The sequence below is a fragment of the Doryrhamphus excisus genome, linkage group LG15, assembly GCF_037039965.1.
Source record: "Doryrhamphus excisus strain RoL-2023G ecotype Guam linkage group LG15, RoL_Dexc_Guam_v1.1, whole genome shotgun sequence".
NCBI lineage: Eukaryota > Metazoa > Chordata > Actinopteri > Syngnathiformes > Syngnathidae > Doryrhamphus > Doryrhamphus excisus.
In genome coordinates, this window is record NC_136371.1 from 18500196 (window position 1) to 18517977 (window position 17782).

Genomic DNA, 17782 nt, shown 5'->3' on the forward strand with positions numbered 1-17782 from the left:
CGCCTGCAGGCGGAGCAGCACACCGCCGGGCGGCCAGCCTCGTCGAAGAGACAACAACAGTGACACATCGGGAGCGCCAGTCCTCTCCGCCTCGCCATGGATGTCTTCTGAGAGGTGGACGCAGCGGCTCAACGCGGTATTACCTCCGAGTTTCAGCCCCATGAAGGAGCTCCGTCCCGGCTGAGTTTGGGAGATGGGAGTCCTCAACATCGCAGACCAGGTACGCCGACACCGGGGCGCAGTCTATTTGCTGGGTGGCTCTTCTGCGCAGCGAATTACGTCTTCATCTGCAATACCGAATCGCTGTGCTTGTGGCCCCTCCCCCATCTATGAAATATCTACGAATGCTAAATCACATCGCGTTGTTCAATCAATTATTTCGCGCAAGTGCCTTTGCGGTAGCCTCGTCAGCTGGCGGCTAACCAACAAGCTTGGCTAGCTGAGGCGTTAGCACCACCGAGGCCCTGGAGTGTAGGCCTCAGCCAGTGGCGCGGGGGCCGTCTATTTACTGGGCGGTGTTCGCCATACACTCGCTTATTTCACGCAAATGCAACGTTGCTAGCAAAGTACATCGGCATCATGGATGAATACGAGTAGTATTAGCAGATACATTGCATCGATGACTCTGTTGAACGGGACCATAGCATAGCATTGTCTAGTCACCCCAGCTTAGTCATGATGACAATGTTATGGTTATTATCACTACGATGAAATGATTGTGATGATTGTGAGTTGCAGCCTCCTCTGGTCCAGGCCATCTTCAACCGGAATGCTGAAGAAGTTCAACACTTATTGCACAAAAAGGAGGATGTCAATGCACTGGTAGGTGTGGACTTCAGCATCCAAGCTGTCATTGCATGAAGGACAAGAAGCAGCAGCAGCATTGCTGACATTCATAATCATAATATTTCCCCAATTCATAATAATTCCACAGGACCACGAGCGCCGCACGCCGCTGCACGCCGCGGCCTGCATGGGCGACGTTCACATTATGGACCTGCTCATCGAGTCGGGTAAGAAGGTCAAATACGCCCAAAAACTCCATGCTGCTTAAATATTACCGTCTTATTCTCCTGGAGTTACAGCTGTTTTTTATACGTAATATAAGTTTAGTATATGGTTTTTTTCTTGTACATTTTTGGAGTGGGGGGGGGGGTGTTAAAATACCAAAATTACATTACAGATATTTTTTTATGCCATTTCTTCCAACATTCCTGTACCATTTTTCTCGTAATATGAGGTGAGGACTTTATTCCCGACTTTCCCCCCTCGGCCATCTCTGTGTGGAGTTTGCATGTTCTCCCCGTGCATGTGTGGGATTTCTCTGGGGACTCCAGCCCCCCCCCCCTCCAAAAACATGTTAGCTTCATTGACACCCCCCCCAAATTGTCCATAGGTATGAATGTGAGTGTGAATGGTTGTTTGTCTATATGTGCCCTGTGATTGGCTGGCCACCAGTCCAGGGTTCACCGTTTATAGAGCACAGGTAGTGGCCCCCATGCCACATTTTGGGCACCCCTGGTGTAATGGGTCCCACTCTATTTGACGCTTTTGTGCCCCCCAGGTGCCAACGTGAATGCTAAAGACCACGTGTGGTTGACGCCCCTGCACAGGGCGGCTGCCTCCAGGAACGAAGTAAGGCCCCCCCCCCTTCCCCTCTTTTGTTTGATGTTTTTTTTACTTGCACGTAGTACCTGCTTGTGGCAGACTTCCCAGAGCTCAGGCCGAAGTGGGTGGACACCAAGTCACCCAGAATGAGCCCTGTGTGGAATGCTACGTTATCCGTGACGGCGTGTTACGTTATCCGTGACGGCGTGTTACGTTATCCGTGACGGCGTGTTACGTTATCCGTGACGGCGTGTTACGTTATCCGTGACGGCGTGTTACGTTATCCGTGACGGCGTGTTACGTTATCCGTGACGTCTGGTGCGTCGTCCACAGAGGGCCGTGGGTCTGCTGCTGAGGCGCGGTGCCGAGGCCAACGCCCGGGACAAGTTCTGGCAGACGGCGCTCCACGTGGCCGCCGGCAACCGGGCCACGCGCTGCGCCGAGGCCCTGCTGAGCCAGCTGAGCAACCTGAACGCGGGGGACCGCAGCGGGCGCACCGCCTTGCACCACGCCGCGCAGAGCGGCTTCCAGGAGGTGAGTATATGAAGCGTTTATTTGAATAAAACAACTTGACACGTAATTTATATAACAAATAACCCCATTTTACTGAATATCAACTCTATTTATTCCCACAATATTCAAACTTTTTCCCCAACCAAATTTCCTAAAAATTGCTGCTTTATTTTGTTTTCATTCCCATAATATTGACTTTTAAAAATAACAAAAAAAATGTAAGTATATCAGATAAATTCTTTTTTCTCACTATATTTTGAACTTATTATATTTGAACTTTGTTTGTCAATTTTCTTCTCATAATATCACTTAATTGCGTATTTGGCTTCATTTTGACTTTATTTTAATACTGTACATTTTTGCAACCTAATTTTCCAGGCATTACAACTTGACTTGTTTCTCATAGTTTTTAACTATATAGATATATACTAAAATATATACTAGACTATATTCTATACTAGAATATTTCCACTGTATGCTATTTCCTTGTGATATTCTGACGTTCCCCTGAAATGGGGAGGTTTTTTCCGTTGGATTGCAACGTGTTTCTCTTAATATCTGAACGTGATTGTTTAGTTTTTGAAAGAAAGGTTTTGTTAAGAAACGATTTTAGAATTTAGAGTGTGCCGCATGTCAATAAAAAAGGAAGCTGCGGGCTTCGCACGGTCGACGCTAGCTGGGAGTACGGAGGAGGCGGGCGCTAACCAGAGTGTTTGCTAGATGGTGAAGCTGCTGCTCAACAAGGGAGCCAACCTGAGTGCCGTGGACAAGAAGGAGCGACAGCCCATCCACGCCGCTGCCTACCTGGGTACGCCGTCATGCCTCAGGGCTGAAAGCCCCAGCTAAGTTTCTATCTTGACCCCTCGCAGGCCATGTGGAGGTGGTGAAGCTGCTGGTGTCGCGCGGCGCCGACAGGAGCTGCAAGGACAAGCAGGGCTACACGCCGCTCCACGCCGCCGCCGCCAGCGGCCACATCGACATCGTGAAACACCTGCTGAGGATGGGGGCGGAGGTAAGACCTCGGGGGAGGGTGGGGCGGACGGTCCCGTCAATGTCACGCCCTCTCCTGTCCAGATCGACGAGCCCAACGGATTCGGGAACACGGCGCTCCACGTGGCGTGCTACACGGGCCAGGAGGCGGTGGCCACCGAGCTGGTCAACCACGGCGCCAACGTCAACCAGCCCAACAAGTGCGGCTACACGCCTCTGCACCTTGCCGCCGTCTCCACCAACGGCGCCCTCTGTCTGGAGTTGCTGGTCAACAACGGGGCCGACGTCAACCAGCAGGTGGCTGTCAAATATCATCCATCGCCTTCTCGGGGCTTCACGCCGGGGCTTCACGCCGGGGCTTCACGCCGGGGATTCACGCCGGGGGCTTCACGCCGGCGCCGCCGCTCACCATGTTTTGTGTGCCACAGAGCAAAGAAGGGAAGAGCCCCCTGCACATGGCAGCCATTCATGGACGCTTCACGCGCTCGCAGATCCTCATCCAGAACGGTAACCTCCGCCCGTGATTATGATGACTGACGCACGACCAGCAGACCTCCGCCCCGTTGCCGTGCCTGCCATGTCATTCCTCGTTGCTCCACCAGGTGGGGAAATCGACAGCGTGGATCGATACGGCAATACTCCTCTCCATGTCGCCGCCAAGTACGGCCATGAACTGCTCATCAGCACTCTGATGACCAACGGAGCTGACACAGCCAGGTAGTACCCGCACCGGGACCGTCTTTGGGAAGGGGGAAGACGGCCCAATCCCAAAGCCGGCCCTCTATCTGCCATTGGAGAGGATTGGGACTCCTCTTCAGGCACCCGGAATGTTGTGTCCTTGGGTTATATAAACATGGTATATCCCAAATAAGGATTGGAATAACTTTCTGCTCAACGTAAACACAAAACGTGCTTGTGTTCCATGAAGATAGCCACGTATTGACAAGCGTAACCAGCAGCTAGAAGTATGACCTGCTACAACGTGATGACTGTGTCTTTGTGTTTTCCAGACGTGGGATCCATGGAATGTTCCCCTTGCACTTAGCTGTGCTCTACGGGTTTTCAGACTGTTGTCGCAAGTTACTCTCCTCAGGTTAGTGCCAAAGATGACCTGACCTCCATAAACTTGGCGTGTGCTGCTTTTTTAACGATGGTCCACATGGTCTCCTGTCCCGTCCCGGCCTGTCCCGTCCCGTCCCGGCAGGTCAGCTGTACAGCATCGTCTCCTCCATGAGCAAGGAGCACGTGCTGTCGGCCGGGTTTGACATTAACACCCCGGACAACTTTGGGAGGACCTGTCTACACGCTGCTGCCTCCGGAGGGTGAGATGAGGGTTTGTTGATGGGTGTTGGACGCCAAGAATAAATCAGCACCCAGCTGCTGCACACTGTCAAGTGATGTGTGGGGCGCCCCCTGCGGGTTGCTGGTGAAAGTGCCGTGTAAGACGTGCATGATCCAATATTGGTTAAGAGCAGGGGGGTCCAAGGTGTTTCAGGGTTTTGGATCAGTGGTGAAGTGAAACCATTTAGTAGAAATAAACACGCAATGGAAGCCAATAAAGATGTATCTTCATTTCATCTTCTTTATTTTTCCCTTTCCGGAATGCCAACGTCACTCATTCCTTCATCGTTGCTTTCTTCCTTCTTCCCAGAAACGTTGAATGTCTGAACTTGCTCTTAAGTAGCGGTACGGACTTGAACAGGAGGGACCTCATGGGAAGGTGAGCCTTTCAAGTCACATGACATGCGGGTGTCCGTGCGGCCACGGTCACCCCGTCCTAACCGCCGCCCCGCTTTTCCACCCACCCGCCAGAACCCCGTTGCACTACGCGGCTGCTAACGGCAGGTACCAGTGCACTGTGACGCTGGTGAGCGCCGGCGCCGAGATCAACGAGCCCGACCACTCGGGCTGCACCCCCCTGCACTACTGTGCAGCCTCGCAAGCCTTCGGCCGGTAAGACGCAGGAAGTTCCTTTTCTTGTCGCTTGCGATTGTTAGCTTGCTGTAATGATCATGACAAGCATACCTTCTAGTGAGGGTTGGGAAGAGGTTTTCTGTCTTATATACAGACTGTAGGGGTGTTATTTCATGTCTAGAGGGCTCGAATCATGTTACAGTGTATTTCTAGAGGTCTCAAAAAATAGTATATGTAGAAGGTGGTAAACAGGTTTTTCCTCTTATGTTTCCTATATTGAGTAATAGTCGTGTAAAGTGACTATAGGGGTGTTAATTTCCTGGCTGGCGGCTCTAATAATGTGGAAGAAATATTGGGAAGGTGATAAGCAGGTTTTCTATGTCTTATTTTCTTTTAATATGTCTACCATATTGAGTAAATAGGGTGTTTAGGTTACTATAGGGGTGTTGTTTCATGCCTAGAGGGCTCTAATAATCAAGCTCAACGGTAAACAAGACTCCATGTTGTTGCATGTTTGGTTGTTTTCTCTCCAGAATCGATGGTCACTTTCCTGGGGGTCATCAACACGATGAAGAGGATGCAAAAGAGTCCTACTTGTAGGTGCCCCCGCCCCCATCACGTCTTTGGGAATGGCCTGCCGGATGACCCTGCTTTTTTCTTTCTCCTGTTTGTGTCTCCGTTCCAGCTGTCTGGAGCATCTTCTAGACAATGGTGCCGACCCCTCCATGGTCAACGCCAAGGGTTTCAGTGCCGTTCACTATGCAGCTTATTACGGCAACACGCAGAACCTAGAGCTGGTACGTCCTTCACATGTCCTTCACATGTCCTTCACACGTCCTTCACACGTCCTTCACACGTCTTGTGTAAAGTTGTATACAGTATGTGTATATACATATACTGTATTTCAGGAAAAAACAGAATCTGAGTTTTGTCATATTTAGTCATATTAGTCATAAAGCCCAACTTGGTCTTTGATTAAAATAAAATCATAGAATTACATTTGTAAAATTACAGCTGTTTTATTGTAATTTTCCAAATATTTGACTTTATTCCCAAATGACTTTTCCCCCAACCTGATTTCTCCAAAAAGCCAAATCTCCGTGCAGCCGTTTTATGCGTTTATCCTCTTAAAGTTGTGTCGTCTTTTCCTGTTAGTCTGGGCTTTTTTTTCTCTTTTCATATTTTGACTTGGAAAATCGGGAAATTACAGCTGTTTGTTTTCATTCTTGCAACCCAAGTTTCCATTCATTGTTTTGTTTGTTCCGAGTTATATTACAACTTTGTCTTTTTTTTCAACTTTATGCCGCGAAAATGTTATTTTTCCTCACAAAATTACAACAGTCTTCTCATAAAATTCCTTTTTCGAGGATAAGCTGTAGAGAATGGATGGATGGATGGATGGATGGATGGAGTTGAAGCTTTCGTCTTCCTCTCCAAGAGCAGTTGGAAGGGCAAAGAGATGAGATCTTGTCTTGTGATGTTCTAGCTCCTGGAGATGTCCTTCAATGCACTAGGAGACATCGAGAGCAGCATCCCCATCAGCCCCCTGCATCTCGCCGTGAGTTCCGCATCAGCACGCCCTCCGCTCGGGCTCACTCACTTCTTCTTCTCGGGCCTAAACGCCTCGCCTCGCCCTCCGCAGGCCGAGAGGGGTCACTGGCAAGCTCTGCGCGTGCTGACGGAGACGGCCGCCTACGTGGATATGCAAGATGCCGCCGGGCGCTCGGTGCTGTACGTGGCCTCCCAGAAAGGTCACGCCCGCTGCGTGGAGGTGCTCTTATCCCAGGGAGCCTCGTGTCTCATCAACGACAACAGCCTCATTTGGACCCCAATTCATGTTGCAGGTACCCGACCTCACGCGCCCCCGAAGCTTTTTGCCCAGCGCTCACAACGCCGCCCAAACAGTGGCATGTAGACACACGCTGTCACAATACGCCATCGCTCCAACACACGAGACCCGTAGCCTGACAACTTTCATACCAACCATGATGTTATTACCACTTTATTAGTGTCAAATTGCATCGGTTTTTTTCATGTAATTATGACTTTAATTGACATCATATTTCGACTTATAAAATGATGAAGTGATTGATTTCAAATGTGCTGTGGGACCAACCAGTCAGTCAGTCAATCAATCAATCAATCAATCATAAAGCAGCCGCGGCTGTAAAAGGCTCCCGGCCCCACGCTGTCCATCCCTGCCGAAACAGAACCAATTGGGGCGACACGCCGTATGAATACTTTTTGCTTGGTGTCTGACTCCAGCTGCTCACGGCCATGCCGACTGCCTACGCAAGATGATGGAATGCGGCGAGGAGGGCGACCTGGCCAACGTCGTGGACAAGTTGGGCCAGTGAGTGCTTGTCTTGGCGTCTCCGCCACCAGCGAACTCCGACCGTCGGTGAAAACCCTCCTCTTCTCTGCCCCGCAGGACCCCGCTCATGCTCGCCGTTCTGGGAGGCCACAGCGACTGCGTCCGCTTCCTGTTGGCGAAGGAGGCCTTGCCCGACGCCAAGGACAAGAGGGGCAGCACGGCGTTACACAGAGGGGTAGGCCGGTCCCCGAATGGCATCAGCGTAGCCTTCGGATTGTAAATATTCCGTTTGCCGTCTACGTAACTTGGAACCTTTTCTTGGTGGCGCTTGGAGCGAACCTTGATGCAGCGAGGCTCGCTCCGGTGACGCTTTAGCCCGCCTCCAGTCACGCTTTGTAAGAGGATGTTCACCGCCGTTGATCACCATCTCGGCGTGTTTAGTTCACCAACTCTGCTCTTTTCCCCGTTTGACTGCTAACCCTAACCCATGCTACCAAAATGATATTCTTAAAACTTTTTTTATTGACTTTATTTTTGTAAAATTACAATTGGGGGGATTAATGAAGAATTCTTGTCTTTTTTTCCATTTTTAACCTTAAAAAAATAATAATAAAATAAAAAATATATATATAATAGTTTGGCTTTAGTCTTGTAATAACAAAACAAAAAACTGCTGTCGCAATTGTTTTCGTCACCCCGGTGGCGTTTGGTGTTTTATTCAATTTTTCTCGCCGTCCTCAGGCGTCGCTGGGCTACGATGACTGCGTGATGGCGCTGTTGGAGCACAAAGCTTCTCCGCTGCATCGGGACGGCCTGGGTCGCACGCCACTGCACTACGCCGCCTCCAGAGGCCACGCCAAGGTCTTGCTCAGTCTAGCGCAGGCGGCCGCGGCGACGGAGCCGCAGGACCGACTGCTGGACAACAAAGGATTCACGCCGCTACACTGGGCTGCTTACAAAGGTTTGGATGGAAACTCGTGTTGGAAGTCCTGCGTTGCATCATCACTCTTGCTTGTCTTCTCAGGGCATGAGCACTGTTTGGAGGTTTTACTTGAATTTCAAACATTTCTTCACCAAGAGGGAAACCCTTTCACCCCCCTGCACTGTGCTCTGTGAGTATTCTCAGCTGACACCTTGTAAATCCACTTATACAGGAAGTGACATGGCGTGTTAAGCTACGTAGCTAGCATGTGAAGGGCCAGGCTAACAATGCTTTGCCAACAGGATGAAAGGCCACGGCGGTGCTGCTGAGCGGCTTCTTGAATGTGCCGGCCTGCCCATGATGAATACCAGAGATGCCAAAGGAAGGTGAGTTACACCCCACCCCGCCCCCCAACCACGCCCCCCCGGCTCACCTCACTCAGCTTCACTGTCCTGCGTGCGTGCGTCCGTCCCCAGGACCCCCTTGCACGCCGCCGCCTTTGCTGAGGACGTGGCGGGACTCCAGCTGGTGCTTCGCCACGGGCCCGAGATCAATGCGGCTGACAATAGCGGACGCTCGGCGCTGATGGTGGCTGCCGATAAGGGACACAGCGGCACCGTGGGTGAGTGGAACTCATCTAACCGGCCAACAACCGGTGACTCCCACATCCATCCTGGATGTCCGACTCCTCTCAAATACCTCACTTCTTTCATGCATTCCTCCCATGCGGCATGCGTGCATGCACGCCTGCACTTCCCTGGCTAAATGCCATCCCGACGCTCCTGGAATCCTGGAGCACTGACACGAATCCATCCAAGACAGGAGGGAATCTTACTCACCGTTTCAAGTGTCAACAGGAAAAAATGAAAATTAAGTGGAATGAAATAATTAATAAATAAATAATGTGTAAAAGTTAATAAAAGAAAAAATGAAAAACTACTCGATAATAAAATTTACAAATTAAATAAAAATGAAAATTACTTGACTTAACTGTAAATCCTAAAAATTAAGTGGAGCTAAAAAAAAAAATGAAAAAAATAATAATAATTATGCAGATTTTTCCACCCTTTGTATTGCGTTGTGGTCCCCTGTAGAGCAGCGACACGTAATAACCCGCACAGAAAACTTTTTAGAATGTGCACCTTTTCCATCAGTGCTTCCTGCCAAAACTCTCTACTTTCATTCATTCCAGCCAAAGTGCTGCCTAACTATGAACCATATAAGGAAGTCCGCCCCTCTGGGACGTCACAGCGGGGCAGTTCTACCACGCCTTTTGAAAGCCATCCCAAACTTCTTTTGGCATGCTTTAACCGGAATACTACATTCTAATTACATTTCTAGGTCAGAAAAGTGGAAAAGCATCATAGCTCCTCTTAAAAGTGTAGAAAAACTAAAATGACTTAAGTTTTCAAAAATAATAATGAAAATGGTGTAAAAAATAAAAAGTGACACCTATGAAAGAAAATGAAATGTAAATCAAAGAAGATGAAAGTGTAAAAAAAATGTAAACATGATTTAGCGTACCTAATAATGAAATAGTTGCCTCCAATAGTGGAAATAATCAAATACAAATTAATGAATATAACCTTTCTATGTTTATATATTAAAGAATAAATCTTATTTTCTAAAGTCGTCATCAGACACAAGAGAAAAAAAGCTGCCATTTTTGGGAAAAAAGTCATAATATTTTGAGCATCGGGGGGATTATTAAAAAAGCAAATAATGAAGGTTAAAATGTAAATATTAAAGAATATGTGATCTGTTATTTACTGACGTGGTCATATTATGGCAACCCAAACGAAACCACAACAAGAAGACATTTTGGTATTGTAGAAAATGGTGTATATGTATGTGATGCTATGTTGGGTACTATGTTGGCTACTATGAAGTAGTCGTACGCTCTGGGTACATCGTGCATTGTGACGTACGGAATGTTTGCAGCCATCCTCCTTCACCGGGCCAAGGCGGACCTCACGCTGCTGGATGACAACAAGAACACTGCCCTGCATCTGGCCTGCAACAAGGTACGCACCGCCGCCTCCTGCTCCTCCTCCACCTCCTCCTCCTCGCCATTGTCCGTGCATTGTCCATTGTGTGGCTGCAGGCTCACGAGATGTGCGCTCTGCTCATTCTGGGAGAGATCCACAGCCCCGCCCTCGTGAACACCACCAACAGTGCTCTGCAAATGTGAGCTTGCGCCCCGTTCGGTGTACGGCACGAGGCGTCCCGCGCTGCTTATTGACGGCTGGCTTGCTCTCGCTCCTCCAGGCCCCTCCATCTGGCGGCTCGTAACGGCCTGGCCGCCGTGGTGCAGGCGCTGCTCAGCAGGGGAGCCACCGTGCTGGCTGTGGACGAGGAAGGTGGGCGAGCTACCAAAATCACATCTTTCCTCTTGGCGATTTTCCTCTCCTAATTCCGCTTTCATTTGACTTTATTTTCCCATTATTGCACAAAAATGACAACTTCAGTTTTAGTTTTTCCCTTAATAAAAATTAACTTTGTTTTTAGATGTCAACTCTATGCTAATAAAAAAAGCTATTTTCTTAAAAATGTTACCATTTTATTCTCAGAAAATGAGAATACGCCTTTTTCTCTTGTATTAATGAAGACTAATAAAATAATAAAAAAAAAACTGCTGTAGCGCAAATAATTGAAATGGCAAATATTCGTCTAAATGAATAAAACTGGCAAGTATAAAAATGACTAAAGTCTAAAATAAAAATGAAAGTGTAAAAACACAAATGGACTTTTTTCCTCGTTGGAACTTTGGACTTTATTTTCTCTTCACATTTTATTCGACTTTATTCATTCCCGTCCTATTTTTTTCCTGAATTATATATGTTCAATTTTCCATATGCAAATACAAGACATACTCGCCATGCATTTATTCCATCAACACGTGACTGTATTGGTCCCCCCAGGCCACACCCCAGCCCTGGCGTGCGCTCCCAACAAGGACGTGGCCGACTGCCTGGCTCTCATCCTCTCCACCATGAAGCCTTTCCCCCAGCTGGACCCTTCCTCCTGCCCCTGCCCGTCGCCGGCCGTCTCCCCCTCGCCGGGCCTCAACCTGCTCAAGCACTGCGGCATCACGGCCGCCTGCGCCCCGCTGCCCAGCAACGGCCTCCGCAACGGATACGTCAAAGAGCACCGCGGCGCACCCGTCGGCCTGGACGGCTGCCTGTCTGAGTGAGGCCGCCGCCGTCATCCACCCGGGGGGCGTCTCCCTTTAACGTGGACCAGGAGAGCACCCGCCCACATATCTATCGTGTGTATGTACGTACGTACGTGTGCGTACGTGTGCGTGCGTGCGCGTGCGCGCGCGAGAGCGTTTGGTTTTCTCTTGAGGTGCAGTTAAAGCTAATATGCAATTAGACCCCCGTTCCTCCATCCCGCAGTCCACCCTGGAGCCTGGGTTGCTCTACGAGGCCACGCCCATGGAGGAGAGGAACACGACCTGATTGGAACCCTTTAAAGATCACCTTGGGGGGCCTTGTAGAGCAACACGCAGCCCCTCCCCCAAAACACCCATCTTTTTGCTTTCTACCTGTACGTTGTGAGCCTAGCTTTTTGTGTTTTGTTTTATTTTCAAATGAAGGAACCACACAAGGGAAGAAGAGCGTGTACCCTGCGTGTGTACCCTGCGTGTGTACCCTGCTGTGTACCTTGCGTGTGTACCCTGCGTGTGTACCCTGCTGTGTACCCTGCTGTGTACCCTGCTGTGTACTGCAGTACCTACGCAAGGTCAGGCGGCGTGCTTTTCAAAGTTTCGTCCGCCGAGCAGGCCGTGGTTCTCAACACAGAGCCAAAGCACACCTTACTTAAAGCAGGGGTGTCCAAACTGTGGCCCGCCGCTGTTAAAACTAAAAGAAAAGAAATTGAAATACTGAAGAATGCCATCTTAATATTATGGGAACATAAACAACAAATAAAGTTTTGCAACATGAGATGCAATAATAACCTCATTTGAGATATTCAAGTTTGGACACCCCTGAGGGCGTGGTGCATTCACGGACATCTGTTTGTTTGTTGAGAACCACAGCACTCTCTAGGTGGCGCCGGTGCCCCGAGTGAGGCAAGAAGCGCGCGGGGTGCCGGGAAAGTGGGACGCTGGAAGGTTTTGATGACCAAAGTTGATGAACACTACTATGGCTATACAATAATTTATTAGCGAAGAAGCGGTACTGTACAGAGAAAGACAATAGATCTCGATATACCTCGTCAACTCGTTTAGCAGCTGCTGTCATGGCGTGGGATGAAAGCCGAGCGACCGAAGGCTTTCCAAGTCATATATCTAAATAAATCCATAAATCCCCAGAGGGAGGGGGCACCTGGGGAAATCCACTACGTGAGCACATCAGTGATGAACAAGCCATTTCAATTGCGTTCTCCATCCGCCGGAGGCGTGTCGGTGCCGCCTCCTTTTCCTCGTGTCCGCCAGTCTTCGACTCGTCTTAATAGCTTCAATCTTGAAGGATCTGCTCATGGTTCGGCTTTTTTCCTCCATTGTCCTCCTCTGGCGCTTTCTGAGCAATATGTCTTTCTTTCTTGGCCTTTTCTCGTCTTTTTTCTTGTTGTATTGAACAGACAATCACTGTCGCAAAAGGGCTTTTGTTTCCCTGGAATGTGTTGATGTTTTCTTCTCTGTCTTTGAGTCTGTGAAAGATGACCTAAAAGACCGGCTCCGTGTGTTCTGGGCATTTTAAGTCGTGGGGGGTCAACACAAATGCACTGGATTGCCTTTGACGGCGTCTCATCAAATTGCCTTTTTCGACCCATGCCTTCCGTTATTTCAGATGAAAACGCGTCGTGGCAAAAGTATTACCGTGGCGGCCCCACGCGCCACCCCCACCCCCCACCCCTTCTGCTCCTGCTTCCATGCCTGTGTTGCACTCAGGTTGGGGCTCGAGCACTGCCCCCCGTTGATACAAAATTCCTGATCCAGGGGTGTCTCAACGTAGAGTAATCCCTCCTCCGTCACGCTTCCTTGCTTCCCAAAGGGATGAATAAAGTATTCCGTCTGTAGTCACCTTCACACTCCTTTTGCCCAATATCCTATGTTGCAGCAGAGAAAAGAAACAATTTAAGACCAATTTAATATTCTTAGAGCCCTTGACCCATGAAGTAACACCCCTATGCTCCCCAGCGTAGTGGCCCAAGTAAGAGAAAATAAGCCATATAAGACACAGAAAACCTGTCTTGAGGCCTTCTAAATATGTTTTATTAACGTTGTTAAGCACCTTTATTATATTAGAGACCAAAACAAAATAAGGTTTGAACATTGCCAGAGCCCTCCATATGGCAACGTTATACGATACGTCAACCCGACTGATACGTCCGTTTACCCAAAGTAGTACCTTTGTCAGGATAAATGGAATACTTTGGTACTTAGATCACCACCTTCGAAACACACTTTTTAACATCATTAGAGCCCTCTAGACATGAAATAACACCCCTACAGTCACCTTTACACTCATATTACCCAATAGAGTAGATGGAATAAAGGACAAAATGGCGTATAGGACATAGAAAAGCTGTTTACCACCTAAATGTGTTTTTCAACAGGATCAGAGCCTTCTAGACATGAAATAACACCCCTACAGTCACCTTTACACTCCTATTACCCAGTATAATCACAGAAAATGATGTCTTATATCAGAGCAAATAAGACATAATAGACAGAAATAAGATAAGACTCCCGTGTTAGCAGTTCCTAGTCATTTGTCTGGACAGCGTACTTCCTGCGGTGGCTTAAGCCAAAATCCTTTGCTAAAGAATGCAATGATTCAACGTGTAGATGTGCCAAACTATGACTTGGCATCTTTCGGCAAATAGTTTCATTTCATCTCTGGAGGATTTTGGGCACCCCTGGATTAACCTGATTAATCTGTTTTCATTTCATTCAAATTCATCATGCCGCCCACCCCTAGCGTTTTGGTCATTGACGGTCTCTTCGTCCCGTTTCTGCCCCTTTCTGTGACATGGAGGACCTGGGGGGCGTGGAGGACCTCGCCTCCCCGTGGCGCCAGGCCCTCAGTGGCTCCAGAAGGAGATCTTGAGTGACGCTGGTTAGTCCTCTCTGAGGCCCCGTTTGTGATCTCGGCACAATTAAGGAACCAATCAGATCTCAGCAGGATGGTCAGGAATTGTTTTATTGTTCTGATGGAAAAACCTTAGTCCTGATGGAAAAACCTTAGTCCTGCAGCACTTCCCAAGGAAAGCCTGCTAGCAGGCCCTTGAAGTCCATTCAGGTAGAAAGAGCATCAAGATGGAACGTTGACATGTTTACACGCATCGCTGCTGATGAACGCTGGCTTTTTGCTTCTCTCCATTTTTCGTGTGTGTGTGTGTGTGTGTGTGTGTTTGTGTGTGTGTGTTCCAGAGTCAACACACACACACACACACATTTGTAGGTGCTGGTCTGTTCTGGCAGGGATGATTTTATCTTTATTTATTTCCTCAGATGATGTCCAAATGTTAGCAGTAATGCAACGATACAATCTTTCCTTTGGAACACACTCTTGGTTTTCATGCTGTGTGTGTGTGTGTGTGTGTGTGTGTGTGTGTGTGTGTGTGTGTGTGTGTGTGTGTGTGTGTGTGTGTGTGTGTGTGTGTGTGTGTGGATGGTCCAATGGTAGCAATAGAGCAGCACAAAGCATCCGCCTCGGCCCATTGACGGATCAATTCCACTAATTGCCAAAACCTGCAGAGGTGGGAGGGGGCAACGATGGATGGAATGATGGATGGATGGATGGATGGAATGATGGATGGATGGATGGATGGATGCATGCATTCATTCAGGCCGTGTACCGTGTGACCATCCAATCTGAGCCATGACTGAAGTGAATGTCGGTTCTCATTTTTGGGGGTGGAGGAAGAGGCGCTAGAGTTCCTGCTTCATGCGGCGGGACACGTTGACACGCGTTTCTTGGGAATGCCTTACCGCGCAGGCGTGAAAGCGCACACAGCAGATACGAGGGGGAGAACGCCACACCTAAGCTACGCCCATTTAGTGCCATAGAAACCTCCACTTGCCTTTGTTGGTCTCCCAGTTATTCTACCAGTACAACCCATATTTGCATGAATATGTCAGACCCCCCCCCCCTCCCCCCTGCACGCTCACCGCTTATGTGGACGACATTTCGCATCCCTTGTGTGTGAGAAACTCCGTGTATGGATGATTTATGGATGATTTATGGATGATTTATGGATAATTTATGGATGTATGCGCTAATCTCTGCTTTAGCACGTTTTTTGGTGTCGGGCCCAATTGTGATAAGTAGGATTCCAGATTTATAAATATAAATTATTTTAGTACTTGCATGGTTGAACACCACCTACTAAATGTACATTTAACATGATTAGAGCCCCATAGACATGACCTAACACCCCTATAGTCACTTTCCACTCCTAGTACCCAATATAGTGGCCACATAAGAGGAAATAAGACATAGAAAACCTATTTACTGCCTTCTAAATACACTTGAACACGATTAGAAAGATGGTGGTCAAATGGTACATGGTATTTTCAAGGTACTACACAGGTTTTCTATGTGGAGGTACCAAAGTATTTGATTTTTTAAGAAGGAATCCTACTTCAGGTCAACAGACTTGGCAAAGTCGGGTCTGGAACCAATTACCCGCCATAAACCAGGGATGACTGTACCTTCCACAAAGGGAAAAAACATATTTTTCTTGAAGTATATTGTCCAGAAGAGTCGTGTTTAAAAAATCCGAAATATGAAATTTAAAAAAAAAAAAAAATTTTTTCCCCGCTTCAGCACCCCCGCCCAAACCCTCCCCCCCAACTTTATTTGAGAGAAACCGTGCCACGTGTCCAGCATCGTCATGGCGACATCTCAGCAACACGGCAGCTCTGTCGGACCACCACATGAAATATGACAAGAATGTACGTGAAGTACCGGCACCCGCGGCACGGCCCCCCAAGGGGGTCCACCGTGTTCCCTCACTGCTGTTTCCCAATCCGACGAGCAACCGATCCCGTGTGAGAGTAGGAAGCAGCACGTTGTATTGACCTGCATCTATTCATGTCCCTTTTTACCTGGGGGGCGGGGGGGGGGGGGGGCATCTCAACACTCGGATCCACTGTTGAGCCTTTTGCCTTACTTGGAAAAAAAACTAAGGAGGCGCCACTGATAAAAAGGACAACATTTTATTTTGTAGCTAGCTAGGTAGCACGTACGGTAGCTGTGCCCCCCCCCCCCCCCCAATGCCACACGTCAGGAACCGACCGCTAAACAATGAATTGGGCTTGCGTAACCCTAACCTCCCCCCCCCCCCCCGGGTGGCTGCACCTTCTTCTTTTTGGACCTGAACTTCTTACCTCAACCGTGAATCCTTTCTCAGACCCCCCAGAATAATTAGCCACACCCCCTTGCCTCCCAGCCAATAGGACGTGTGTTACTATCCAGCACAACGGCAGCACGGTGCCTTTTATTCCTTCCTGCCCAAGGGTGCGGTCTTCCATTTCTATCCCCCCGACGCCTTACATCAAAACACGGACAAGGGAGGAAATATTCCAAGGTAGTAACGTAGTATTTGAATGTTTTCTAAGAATCAAGTGGTAAAATGATATAGCATATATTTCTATCGTGGTATATAAAGGTGGGATTCAAACACTCGCTTAAAGTCGGAATATTATGAGGATTTGAAGGAGAAATAAAAGTCCAAATATTAGGAGGGGTAAAAGTAAAAAAGTGGTATTTAAACAAGTAAAAAAAGAATGAAAGTGGTAATATTTGGAGGAAAAGTGGTATTTGAATGAGCAAACTGTATTAGGAGAAGAGAATATATTCCATATGTAACGTTTACGCTGTGATACTATGACAAGAAAGATGATTGAAGTTATCTAGAAATATATATCTATATCTAGTCTACTAAGCATATCCAATTCATCCTTTCATTTCTCACTGGGGGGGCGGACATTTGGACGCTTCAATGAAAATCCGTTTTCCACGGGGCACGGCCGGGGGCTCCTTGAAGGGTGGCATAAGTTGCACATTTTCTGATATTGGGAATGTTTTTTTGGGGGGGGGGGGCACAAAACCATGTGAATGGGTGGTCTGGGATCGGCCGATATGAAAAGCACAAATCCAAAGATGGCACCGCAAGGCTCGGCTCGCTCGCCCGTCTCCAAATGGCCTCCGGTCCGCACGCTTTCACGTTGTAGCAAAACATTTAGTGGCGCCGGATCATCAGGGAAAAATGGCGGCATTGGATGATCGCCACGTCAACGCCACGTCAACGCTTGATTGTCAGGAACACAAACTGTAGAAGGACCAGCACCGCCTGTTGGGACTCGTGGGTTGTGTCCTTTGGTCTGGTCTGACGCTACTAAGTCGTACACGGCGTACTAAGTCGTACTAGGTCGTACACGGCGTACTAAGTCGTACACGGCATACTAAGTCGTACTAGGTCGTACATCGCGTACTAAGTCATACTAAGTCGTACACAGCATACTAAGTCGTACTAAGTCGTACACGGTGTACTAAGTCGTACAC

The 17782-nt window shown here is 48.4% G+C and overlaps 1 protein-coding gene across 1 annotated transcript; it reads left to right on the plus strand.

The window, feature by feature from the left end:
* On the plus strand, positions 1–16473 carry ankrd52a (ankyrin repeat domain 52a). Its single transcript, XM_058050848.2, has 28 exons — positions 1–220; positions 739–822; positions 935–1013; positions 1565–1635; positions 1942–2142; positions 2842–2929; positions 2991–3133; positions 3196–3408; positions 3540–3618; positions 3714–3828; positions 4122–4204; positions 4316–4433; positions 4763–4831; positions 4924–5064; positions 5559–5621; positions 5711–5822; positions 6512–6583; positions 6668–6869; positions 7291–7378; positions 7457–7574; positions 8081–8300; positions 8364–8451; positions 8564–8647; positions 8738–8883; positions 10203–10285; positions 10366–10448; positions 10530–10621; positions 11183–16473. Exons 1-28 carry the CDS (start codon positions 194–196, stop codon positions 11452–11454), a joined length of 3234 nt encoding a protein of 1077 aa, XP_057906831.2. The 5' UTR covers positions 1–193; the 3' UTR covers positions 11455–16473.
* Positions 16474–17782: the final 1309 nt, after the last annotated feature.